The sequence below is a fragment of the Pseudonaja textilis genome, chromosome 6 (assembly GCF_049901715.1).
Source record: "Pseudonaja textilis isolate UNSWEBS1 chromosome 6, rPseTex1.2, whole genome shotgun sequence".
In the NCBI taxonomy this organism is placed as follows: Eukaryota; Metazoa; Chordata; class Lepidosauria; order Squamata; family Elapidae; genus Pseudonaja; species Pseudonaja textilis.
In genome coordinates, this window is record NC_141995.1 from 61402424 (window position 1) to 61415860 (window position 13437).

At 36.3% G+C, this 13437-nt stretch overlaps 1 protein-coding gene across 4 annotated transcripts in view; it reads right to left on the minus strand.

The window, feature by feature from the left end:
• GUCY1B1 (guanylate cyclase 1 soluble subunit beta 1) overlaps nt 1-13437 on the minus strand; it is a 58278-nt gene that overhangs the window by 7691 nt on the left and 37150 nt on the right. Inside the window, exons 8-15 of one of the 4 annotated variants that reach the window (XM_087936698.1) lie at nt 12883-13016; nt 11948-12145; nt 10556-10793; nt 9508-9648; nt 8387-8541; nt 4650-4770; nt 3559-3582; nt 3276-3521 (exon numbers count right to left, since the gene is read on the minus strand). In XM_087936698.1, the coding sequence (XP_087792824.1) occupies nt 3501-3521; nt 3559-3582; nt 4650-4770; nt 8387-8541; nt 9508-9648; nt 10556-10793; nt 11948-12145; nt 12883-13016 (1032 nt within the window). In that variant the 3' untranslated portion in view covers nt 3276-3500. Of the gene's footprint in view, nt 1-220; nt 2752-3275; nt 3583-4649; nt 4771-8386; nt 8542-9507; nt 9649-10555; nt 10794-11947; nt 12146-12882; nt 13017-13437 lie in introns of those variants that run through there. The other 3 variants (XM_087936699.1, XM_087936697.1, XM_087936696.1) reach the window with 3 other exon arrangements.

The following is a 13437-nucleotide window of genomic DNA, read 5'->3' on the forward strand; positions in this document are numbered from 1 at the left end:
GTATAAGAATGCTGTTCAGGGTTAGATACTGCCCACATAATTTCAAGTACCTGATCCTTAATTACAGGCATTTACAAAATTCAGCTTAATTATCAGGTTTACCATTAGAAATAGTGCATATTCTATTTTTAATTCTATCTATCTATCTATCTATCTATCTATCTATCTATCTATCTATCTAGAATGTTTTTCAAAAATAAAGCAGATTGTATAAATAATATTAAGAATAAAGTGTATTTATTATATCTTTTCAGAAAATTAACATAATTTTTCACCAGCATAAAGGAGAAAAAAGAATATCTTACAAAAATCTGTGGGGAAAATCCTACTTCAAAAACCTTCCTTGTGCACATTAATACAACATTTATACATATATTCTATGTGACTGTGCATATGTACACACTAACACACACACACACACACTGTATACATATATATACACACTAAATACTAACGTATTTTATACATAACATTTATATATTTTTGTGTGTGTACATATATATGTGTTTGTGTGTATAATGTATATGCATACACACATACATACATATTGCTACCTGAAATGACTCAAGACAATGTACAATAGATTAAAAGCATCTTTAAACAAAGCAACACAAGATTAAATACACCAATGTCAGCAATTGGAGAGAATCTACAATATTTAAATAGTAGCCATTCAAGCAGTTCATCAATAGCCTTGATCCCGGGCCTGCTGGAAAAGTCAAGCCTTTAATGCTTCCCCGAAAGACAGCAGGGTCAGGGCTAAGTGGATCTCAGGAGGAAGGCCATTCCGGAGGGCAGGAGCGGTGATCCGTAAGGTCCCTTAAACAGAAAGCTGCAAGAGCGTTCTGAGCACACACACACACAAAAAGCCAGCTCCAGCAGGTGACCATCAGTACATTTTGGGTCCTTCATGACCTACGTTAAGCTCATGGTGGCCATGAGTCACTTTTGAGCCATTTCAGATTCCACATGAGGGAGTGCCCAAGTCTAGGAAACTGCACTACTGCAAGCTCTGCCAGGAGAAGCAATTGCACACAGCTCAGGCAGGAGGGCTAGTACAGTAACTACAATCCCAACCGATCCCTAGAATGCAATTTCACAAACAAGTTTCACAATCAAAAAAAAATCAGGAAACCATCTGAGTCTTCACTCTACCTTCCCCTTAACCTTATCATCGTGATTTTTTTCATTTGTATCTAATACAGATTCAAATATCAAATGAATTTAAACAGATCTATTATTTCCTACAACATATCTAAATTACATGGATTAGTTTGACATATTTGAAATATGGACAAATAACCAGGACTTCGTAGAAATAGAAATGCTGTTTACATAAGCATTATGTTTCCATAGGATTATATACGAACACATGATGAATCTGATTCACCCACATATAATTTTATTGTTTTTAATCAATAAAGTGAAGATAATTTGAAAGCTTCACTACTTACTCACATGTGAAATGTTTTACTTATGGATAAACAGTAGAAAAGATGTTTTGCAGAACGGCATCATCATTAATTTGGAGATTCCACCCAAATGCAACTTGAAACAGAATTATATGTTTTTCTTGTTCTTGCAATTATAAGCTTGGAAAAATAAAGGAGTACTACAGTATATATGAAATGCTATACTCTGAAGTTTTAGAAACCTGTATCATACAAACACACCACTTTCAGTGCTCTTGGCACAAATTAAATTATCCCCTCCCCAAAAAACAAGGACTTCTAGAAAGGCTACATAACGACCCGATTTTTAAAAATCTGAATGTGTTTTTCAAATTAATTTCTTTTTATAGATCAATGCATACTGGCAATCATATACTGTAATACATATTTTTTTTCCTTGGATGTTGTTAAAGCAACATTTTTTAAGTAATTTGCTGCTTTCTGATTTGTATAATGGCCCTTTTTCATACATATTGGATAGATATGAGACATGCTTCCAAAATAAACCAGATCAGGGATCAAGTCTGATAAAATAGGGCATCTGATTTTTTTCTGTGAAACTCTTTCCATCCCTAATTTAACAATATTTAAACCAGTTATATACATAAAACATCTAATAACTTATTATGCATAATAATATAATCAGCTTAAGAGTAGAAATTGTTATTTATTTCCATAATCCTAACATTAAATTATATTCATTTCTTTTCCATATAGAAAATGCATATGTTGCCTCAAATAACAGCAAATACATAGTAAAAGACTAACAATGCGGAAACTATCTAACAGAATGGCTGCAATACATCGTAAAAGCAGATTGGAAGAAACAGGTGGATTAGTACTGATGATTGTGAAACAATGCTTATAAATACTCTGGGTTTATGATTCTTGGCATCACAATGTCTCTTCTTGCAGAAACTATTTTGAGTACACAAGCATAAAGATAATGATTAGTCACTAAATATGGAGATGAAAAGCACGTGTGTGAAATATTTTGTGATTAGCAAGCATTTGTATGGATTATTTATGTTCATAATTTGGGAAGAAAGAGCAAAGATATTGAAACACACATACAGCACAAATACTATAATATACTATAAAATTAAATGCAAACTAAATAAAAAGAAGCAAAAGCAGGAAATGTGATGCAAGAATTAATGCTTATTATGGATTTGGACATAAAATTGAAGCAACTGCGCTCTTATCTGATACTGCCAGACTACATAAATTGCAGGATAGGGTTCACTCTGTTCTTCTCCAGGATTTCAACCCTGGCTCAATTAGCACCATGTGTTACTTCCTTGAAGGCATGCAAAAAAAGTTTAAAAAGTAAGGTACTACAATCTAATAATCGTATCTGGCATGTCAGAAATACACTTTAATTGGTAAACAACAGAAATTAAATAGTTTGAAACATTTCCTTCTTCCTCATAAAATTACTGATATTTTCCTGCAACCTACTGTGATATGAATGTGTGATGTCTCAAAGGACAGAGTAATACGTGAGTTAATTCTTCCTTCTCAATAATACATCAAAGCATTGGATTCTATTTATTTTAATTAAGGCTAGGCTAATCTTGTTTATTTGTCTCTCAATTGGATATTAATTATTTACTATTTCCAAGAATGATGCTATTTTGCAGTCATTATATACGATAACAGTTTAATATGATACTGTGGCCATAAAAATAGATTTACTAAGAATCAAATGTAAGCGTTCCTCATATCCTTGGCAGAAGTTGGAAGTCATTCATTGTATATATCTTTGTTTTCCTTTCTTTCTCTTTATACCTTTTTGCATTTCCATCCCTATTTTCTTCTTACTTTTTATCTTTTCTCTTGATTGTTAGTTTATGTTATTTTTTTATATTTTTATGCTTCTCTCTGAAAAAGGGTGTCCTTGTTTTTATTTCCAACATTCCGATTATTAAAAAAAATTATGCCACTTCAAATTTGCTATGTTGTGTTCTGAGCTTCGTGTTGTTTATAGTATTTATGATTGGCTTTAAAGAAAAAAAAAATCTCCCATCCATGGAAACTTGAAGTACATCAGCAATTAAAATTAAGTAACTTTAAAAATCAAAGCAATTAAAATAGGCACAGAAACCATCCTTCCTGCCATTTGTTGCAGCTATAAGCAATAGAAAGAAGTAAAAAAAATATGTTCAGAAATTTTTTTTTGTTTTTTTTTTCACGATGAAAGACATAAATTAACTGTTGCCTGCTTGGTGATAAAGAGGTTTCAAAGAGAGACGAAAATATATGGAGAGAGAAAGAGACAGATGTTACATCATATTATAAGCACATGTGTGAGATTTTTAAAATATAAATATATTATAAAATATAAAGCATGTATGGAATATATTCTACATACTGCGTTAGAAAGAATCCGGCATTCTATAACTTCAGATTTTGATCCATCAGAATAAAACACGCTTGAAATTTTCCAATCAAAAGATTCAACAGCAGTTGTTTTAGTTGAGCTGTATAAGTGAATCTGCTATATCCTTAATTAACTGAACACATATTAAGATAAATACTATTACTATAAGCAGAGCTTTAAATTCTCTTAAAAAAAAAATCTAGACAAGTAACATTTTAGACTAGGAATAAATTCTATTACAGCTTTATTTCACACACATTTTATTCCTTGAAAATAATGTACAGTTAAACCGCTTTCTGCTCTGTGGCTGTGCCAAATATTGAACCTCAATCTATGTGCAAATGTATGATAGCATGTTAACTATTTTTGAAAGAACATCTAAAGCTTAAACAGTGTAAAAAGAGTCTTAGACTATAATGTGCAGAACAGTGAACTATCTAATATCACTAGGACTAGACATTAAATAAATACAAATTCTAGTGCAGGAGGGGAAAACATTAAAATTAATGTTTAATCAGTTGGCATTGTCTCCAAGATTTCACGAAATACAAAGACATAAGGTCTGGTAACATATAATAGATAGTAATTGGCTGTCAAAATAGCAAATATATTAACATAGCAATATTTTTAAATGGCTCATTTCTTCAAGAGGACATTTAATTTTGCCTGATTTAGACTTCATATATGTAGTCCTTGCATCATTTTTCGTTTTGTTTTTATTTTGATGAACATGTTTTGATTACTCATACCATATTTAGTCCTTGAATCACTTTTGTTTTCTTTTTATTATGATGGAATGTTTTGGTTAGTCATACCTCTGTGCCCTTCCTGGACAAAAACCAAACTTGCATGGGTTCTTTTTTACCCTTCATAGAAACAGGACCTCTGTGTTCTAGATGGAACTGTGGATCTGAGTTTTCTGGACTCATCAGACATCTGAAATTAAACAGATTATAGTTAAATAGGAGCATGAATGAAATAATAATAAGTAATATTATTATTATTGTTGTTGTTGTTGTACATATATAAAATGTAGAACACTGAATTTTGGAAGATTTGTTGACACCATGCAGGTTGGCCGTGATTCAATATAAACAAATTTGGAACAGTATTGGATGTTTCATCCATGAGAAACAGGTTTCTTCGGCAGCCAAAATCTGAATAGCCACCAGAAGGGAGCAAAGAATTGCAGAAAACTTTTATTGTTTGTCGTCGTTTGGATTTTTACAGCTTGGATCTGGTATCCTTAGCCAGAGCCTTCTTTGGAGCAACTGTTTTTCTGGCAGCTATAGGATTTCTAACTGGAAAGAAGGTTAGGGGACATAGATTTGGCTCTGTTCCTGATCTCCCAAGGCCTTTCAGTCAATCACTTCCTCCAGAGCATGACCGCTCTTGTTATAAAATATTGATTATAAAATATTAAATCATATTCATATGCTCAGAAGCACAAACAGCAAAAGCATCGCTATAAGTCACGCACATAACCTCGATCAGCAATTCAACTGCTTTTTCAATAGCTCCAGCAAATGTACCAAATAAACAAGTTCAAATAATCAACAAGTTCAAGTTTCGCAGCAAAATATACCATGGACTGAATCAATAGGACATAAATGCATGATCAAAATGAACACATGATCAAAATGAATAGAGCAAGCTGACTAATACAACATCTTCTTGCATCTTTAGCAGTCTCTGCAAGCAAAAAGGCACAACGTAATGTCTAGAGTCCTGTGATGAATGTATTCAAGTCATTCATCATTGAATTCATTCAATATCAAAAAATCCCCCCAAAATCAATCAACTGTAAACAAAGCTATCCGCAAAGAGCTTTTGCAAAAAAAACCACAAAGCAGTCGTAGCAGCCTTGGCATACGCCTTGTGTGCCTTCAAGGTTTGTGAGGCAAGACATCCAGTTCATAATGAATGCCTTCCAAACCTGAAGGCATGCGAGATACGTGCCAAGTCTGCTACCAGTGAGGTCTAGCAAACCCCACAAGGAACTAGACACCACAATAGGAGTTTCGGTGCTCCAGCACTGCCTCAACTGTTGCAAACAGGGCACCTGGGGGAGCTGCCCAGAGCTGCTGCCCTGGTGGAACTGGCCAGGTGAGAGCCAAGTGCCAAAAGATTCACGTGAAGTTCGATGAAGACCTCCAGCAGTTAGGATTCTTTCTGGTCCACATTCTGACATGTAAGCAAGAATTATGGGCAGGAGATCCCTATCGAAGGTGCCAAGGTTAGAAGCATCACCCTGGTGTTGGAAGGGGCTACAGCCTGCTGGGTGCTGACCTTCCATAATGAGCTGAGAAACTTCAATCACTTTATGACAACGATTCGTCGGCGATTCGAAGACCTCCTCGCTGACCACAAAGCAAGGGACTCCATCAAGACTGTGCATTATGGTCACAGAGCAAAGGCAGAGTACACTGAGGAATTCCATGATTTGGCACGTCAACTTAATGAGTGGCCAGAGGTTATCCTCATCAGTTGCTCCAAAGATGGGCTGAGCAATAATTGATACAATGCCCGCATCTCAAAGGGAGCCCCTGCCACTCATCACAACTGGTACGTCTTGGTTTAGGAGGTGGAGATCAACCAAGTACACGACACGTCCTGCTCAATCCAACGTTGCATGTAACCAGCCCCATAGAAGAGATGAGTGGCAAAACCACAAAACCTGCAGCCACCTTTTGCTGCCTGCTTCAAATATGGCCAGGAGAGGCACCAAGCAGCAGAGTGCAAGACCAGGTGCCCAGCCAAGAAAACACCTCATGCCCCCCCCCCGCCCCTCGGAAAAGCCACCAAGGCCTCATAGCATACCAGGAAAACAGCACTGAATGGAGTGGAGGTTGTTGAATTCACTCCATCACTGAAGAGAGAGAGAACTCTGACCCCACCAGCCGACAGCCAGGAGCTAACTGTCACTGACGATGATCTCCTGGTAAGTGGTCCAGTCACACCAGGGATGCTCTCCATAGAGCTAAGTTTCCAAGCCTCAGGGGGTTGAAGGCCACTTTACGGACCACACAGGCTTACCAGGGGCCTGGTTGAAAAATTAGGAATCCGCTTGAGGTGGCTGAAAGTCTCCTCTGCATGTTGCCAACTAGACAGACATTTATCTTGTTTTATGTTCAGGACTAATGTCGCTATTCAGGGGGGCAGCATGTCATTCTGTTAGAAGCGGAAGGGATGAAGCTTGCTGGCATTGTTCATATGCTATTGCTGTAACTGCTTGGGAATTAGGGAGGGGGATTGTCTTTGGAGATGGAGCGGACTCCCTCCCAGCCTGGCTCCAGCCTGGTTTCAAGGCTGTTGTGCCCCGAGGGTGAACTGTTATCCGCCTAGCACCTCCGAGTTCCCAAAACAACCTTGCAGCATCACACTGGCTGCTGGTGGACTGGTCAGGAAGATTTGGGTTTGGGGAAATGAAAGAACTGCTGTGTGCTTCAAGAGATGTGATTCCAGAGTCTTACTTTCCTGAGGGACCAGCTGGAGCAAGTCCTTTCAGTCAACATCACCAAGAACCAAGACCATATACAATGCGCGCACACACACATAATGCCCCCACCCCCGGTATGGTCAGAAAATAGACAGGTTAAAGTAAAGAAAATGTTCAATGTCAAAAAATGAATAATAATAACAAAATAAAAACAAAACAGGAGACAACCTCTCCCTTTCCTGTGGTGGTATGTGAAAGTAGTGACAAGCAAATAGAGAAAAGAGACACTAGAATCCAGTATCTTCCATTATGCTGATCATCCAAAGCCATCATCTGAATAATAGTACATATCACAGTCATCAATGCACATTCCTAGTTAAGCTACTGGTATCTTGGCTTTTATTTAAATATTACATTATATTTGGCAAAAGACCACTCAGACTATTTGAAAATGATTGTATTACTCATCTGGGCAATGCTAAGTTTTTTTTATTCTAAATAGTTTGCTTAATATGACATGCATAAGTCGAAGCAAAGGGACTACAAGTAATTCTTAACTTACAGCCATTCATTTAATGACTGTCCAATGTTACAATAGCACTGAAAAAAGTGACTTATGACAGTCCTTGCGCTTACAATCACTGCAGCATCCTCACAGTTATGTGATCGAACTCCAGGTGCTTGAAAACCAGTATATTTATTATAACTATTGCATGTCATGTGAACCTCACAGTTGGCTTCTGACAAGCAAAGTTAACACAGGAAGGTGGATTCACTTAATGACCATTGGATTCATGTAACAATTGTGGCAAAAAAAGGCTATAAAACAGGGTGCAACTCACTTAATCGCCTTACCAAGCAACAGAAATTCTGGTCTCAACTGTGCTCATAAGTGAGCATTATCTGTATGATAAACTACTTCCACACTGTTATGACAAAAATAACAAGAGCGTGTCCATATTTTACCAGCAATTTATCTCAACTTTAAACGAAACTTTAATTAGTTAAATTGAAATAAAATATTCTTAGAGTAAATTTCCTAAAAGCACCTTGTGTTTTCAAATTTGTGGTTTGGAAATAGATACAATGATATAAGTAAACGGAATTTCTCACCTATAAGTATATTCGGAGACATTAATCTTTCCTTTTTCACCTGTCGTTTCTGTTCTGCTTGTGAGATTTACAGTGTTCCCAAAAAGACAATAACGTGGCATCCTTTGGCCAATGACACCTGTGACCACTTCTCCAGTGTGAATGCCTATTGTTATCTATTATAAAAAATTAATGGAAAAGAAAATGATATCAAGTTGATTTAATATTAGGAGAAGAGTATTGTTAGTAATGTGAATGGACTATGAATAGGAAATTAAATATTAACTTTATGTTTAATTTTAATAGAATTTATATAATAAAATATGTAACACAACACTACAAATCTAGAACAAATATAGCAGTCAGTCTATTTCAAGATTTCACTTATACAACTAAACTAGAAAATCATTCAATGTAATTCTGAAAACATCTACACTTTCTCTAAGAATGGCAAAATAAAATTATGTTTTTAGTAATGTAACTAATTGCCTCGTAAAGAATTGCAAAGAAATGTTTATCTATTGATCTGTTTTTTTTCCTGATAAATTATAATATTTTATATATATATATATATTTTCTGAGGTTCTCGCGGGTATTGGTATGTGGATCTTTGGTTATTCGGGTTTTCTCCACGTAAAATTGGAATTATCTAGGCAACGTTTGATGAAATCTCATTCATCATCTTCAGGCTTGTGTCTTCGGCTCTGTGCTTCTCAGAGCACAGAGCCGAAGACACAAGCCTGAAGATAATGAATGAGACTTCATCGAAACGTTGCCTAGATACTTCCAATTTTATGCGGGAGAAAACCCGAATAACCAAAGATAGATCTATCTATCTATCTATCTATCTATCTATCTATCTATCTATCTATCTATCCACACATATATACACACGCACACACAATTTATTCTCCTTGTCCCTAATTTTATACTAATGACCCTCAGTTTTAAGAACTCTTTTATCTATACAGTAATAAGGAATTAATAAGTAAAAAAGTAGCAGACGGATTTCTCATAGGGGTCATCATCTTGCCTATTTTTATGGAGTTTAAAAACCTGAAAGTTGATCCTACATGAAGTCAGGACTGGAACTGCATCATAATAAAATCCCTAAATCCTATAATATGTTGCCAATCACTGACCTGAACAGATTCTCCATCAACTTGAACTTGTCCAGCTATTTCCATCATATCCAATGCTAAGTGGCAGATAGAGCGTGCATGATGAATGCATGGTTCTGGCAAGCCACTTACTGTCATATATTTGTCTCCAACTGTCTCAACCTAGCAAAATATAAATCTGAAAGTTATTATATTCCCTTCCTTTTCTTGCCTCAGTAAGATAATCTTTGATTATCAATCATCTGAAATTAAAACAGTATAATTTCATTAGAAAGATTATTTTCACAGTTATCAAACATGGAACATATTTACTCGACCCTCCCCATTTTTCACAAATCCTGAGAAGCTAAAATCGTCAATACATACGCTTATATGAATAATTATGGGAGATATATTTTTAACAAATACGCAGGAAATCAAGTTCTGGAAATTGTATTAACTTCCCATCCCAATGTAGCACTTTTTTGCCCCAAAATAACAGCATTTCCATCTTAATATACCCATTCCATTTGCCAAAATTTCAGTATGGTCAATACAAGAAATTTTATTTAAAAGTAAGTTTAAATACATATCTCCCAATAAGCCACAAAAAGTGCAAGACCACAGTTCATGAAAATCTTTTCCTGGAGGAATAAACCTATTATCTATACTATTTTATAGCAGTAGTTAAAACAATTTTCCTAAATGATATTCAACCCACAGTGACCTATAATATTCAAAATTATCAATCTTGTATGGTTAAACATAATAAAATAGAACATGTTATTATGCTTATCTGTATGCAAAGCTCTAACAATCTGTTGTCCAAACTGACCTTTCATTCTATTTCATGATAAACCCACCTGGAATTTAATTTCAGACTGTAAATACTGTGCCTAGCATCAGACTGTGTAAGCCTACGTTAAGAAGTTGCCAAGAGATAGTTTGAGACTTCAGTAAAATGTTTTGGAACCCGCAACCCATTTCTCTAGAAACGTGCTCAGCCACACACCTTTGCACTATTTGTCATAAGCTGGTCCTTAAACAGTGTTACCCTCTTCACAGAACAGAAATGACATATCATATTTACCTTATAAACAAACGGGTTTTTTCGTGAATCAGTCAAAATATCAAATCTTGTATAAAGGTCATTTAAAAGATTGACAATTTTCATAGCTCCTTCGCCAGAGGCATGTTTACTGCAGAAGGCATTGAAACCAACAATGCCACTGAACAATATAGTCACATTATCGTAACGTTTTGCTGGTACGGGACGCTTGTGTCTCAGTTCATTGGCCACAGATGGAGGAAGCACAGAATATAATAATCTATACGTTTGTGTAACAGTAGCAAAGGAAAAAAAATAGAAAAAGAAATAAATTGATCTTCTTCCGATAAATTTATCATATTCGTGTCTAGAATTCACTGATTTAAAAACTTAGCATATTTTACAGCAGGCATCATTGCATTATAAAGTTTACTTCTAAGCAAACAACACAATAAATATGCATAGTAAATTAAATTTAATACATAATGACTTTTGTAACAGAAAATACTGTTACAAGACAAAAACTGCATGACAAACTCAGTGGTAGCCCATGATACATTAGGATTTCCAAAACAGATATCCTTGAGATACGCTCCCATAACTAGAAATTAATTTGGCAATGATGACTACATATTATGAGGAGTGAATTGCAACTCATCTAGATTGTGAAGGCTGAAGAATGCATTTATTACAAGGCTTCATAACCATGTCTTTTAAAAAAATATAAAATTAGTAATTTATATGATTCAACTATATATGAACATTCCATTAGAAAGTTCAGACAGTGAGGGCGAACCTTTTTGGTGCCAACTGCCCAAATCAGAACAAGTGCACATGAAGGCCTGAGCGCTGGAAACCCAAAGACCAGCTGGCTGGTGCACATATGCATGCCAGCCAGAGCTACTCTTTCAGTTTTTGGCATGCGCATGCGCACCATCCAGCTGGTTTCCAGCACTCCAGTGCGCATGAAAACCAGTTGGCCTGCGTGATGCATGCGCCGGAAACCAGAAGAGCAGCTGGCGACAGTGTGCGTGCCCACAAAGAGGGCTCTGCGTGCCACCTCTGGTGCCATAGGTTTGCCATCACGGCTGCAGATTATTTCGTTTAGTGGCATGACGCTAAATTATCTTCACTGTATTCAACCCTTTGTATCTTCTTTATCCACCCAGACTGATAAGAGAAACGGTGACCTAAATATAAAGGTCACACGTGTGCAAGAACTGTAAACAGAAAACATTCCCAGGCTTTAGCAAGGGACACGTTTATGTTTCTTTGTTCAACATTTTTATCTTACTTTATCGAGAGTAATGTCACTGACTTTAACTAGGCAATTAGGAAGCAGAGTTGTTTATAAGCCTCCAAAGAGAGACAGCAGAGTGATAAACATTGATCATTTATACCACTTCATATTCAAAGTAAGAGATCAAACCGTACGTATCTGTCTTCTTCTTTTCATCTTCCAAAGCTCTTAAAGTGTGCTGGAGCCTATCCGTTAATATTTCCAGTTCTTGGGTCAGTTTGTATTCCTCTCGAAATTGCTCTCCCAAAAGGACCAAATCACGTGTGGCGTCGTGCAGGGGAATGTCACTTAAATACAGCCCTCTTCTAGTTAAGTCATCCAAATTCATCACACTAATGCAATTAAAAGTGAGAGGGAGGAAATGAGAGGGCAAGATTTTCCTGGCACTTTTATGCAAAAGATACTGATCAATCTGTTTTGCCGATTTTCCAATTGCCCAAAAGTAACAATACATCTCTATTTCATCACTGAAGACACTATTAATATTGCATTTTTCTATTACGCTATGTGGTACATTTCTATTTAAAGAAAAAGCAGTTCATCGACTTAACGTAAGACTTATTCTTCTGAAATAACTGATTCTTTCATGACATTGTTTGAAATCAAAGTCAAAATACAAGCAATTAAAACAGTTATCGATGGCCACCCACCCTCCTGTTGACTATTTTTTTCTTAGTGTTATTATACTTCAATACTTTCCCCAGCAGTGATATTATCATCCGCTTCAGGAATGGACGGTATACATTAGGGATCCCTAAACTGTGGTTCATGGACAAACACCAAGCCATGACACGCCAGAACTTGGGCCACACAAACGAGCAAAGGCCCATCTGTGGGATGCAGGCAGCACACAAAACCACACAACCCTCTGGTCCACGGAAAAACCTCTCCCCGTGGAACCAGTCCCTGGTGCCCAAAAGGTTGGGGGCTGCTGTTATACAAGGACAAACAGAAATGTTTAATCACCTCCTGATCAAGAATCAAAGGGGCATTTTGGTTTCAAAGGCTGCAATTCTAGTTGTTTTGCAACACTATAAATGCACTACACACGCAAATCTTATTTGCTTACCTTGGCGAACAAAGAAAAAGAATACTATCTGCTTCAGGTAAGTAGATCATTTGCCCTTTCAGGCGTAAACAGCTAATTTCTGTACCAGTCAATTCATCTTCACATTCCAATTTTTCCACATCCAAAAGCCCTTCCTTTTAAAGAACAAAAGGAAACTTCAATGAAAAGTACCATTGTTATAAGCCTTGCCCTCAGGTTCACCCACAGAAAACTTTAGTGTGGTTTTTCTTTTTCTGATTTTCTGATCTTTACCTAAACAAATATTATAAAGAAAAGCATTTGTGTTGTTGTGAATAAAAGCCCAGTCCTCAACAACACCGGGTGGCTCAAAACAATCAAAAGGAAGAAGTTACACAATAGAACATTAAAAAAAGGAGAACAAAGATTTCAAAATAGATAACAAGAATGATAGACTGAATGGAAACACCACAAGGGTCTCACTCTCCCTTGTCAAAGGACTGGTTGAAGAGCCAAGTCTTCGCCATATTCTGAAAAATAGCCGGGTAGGGGCCATATGGATCTCAGGAGAAATTCCATTTACGGAGAAGACACCCT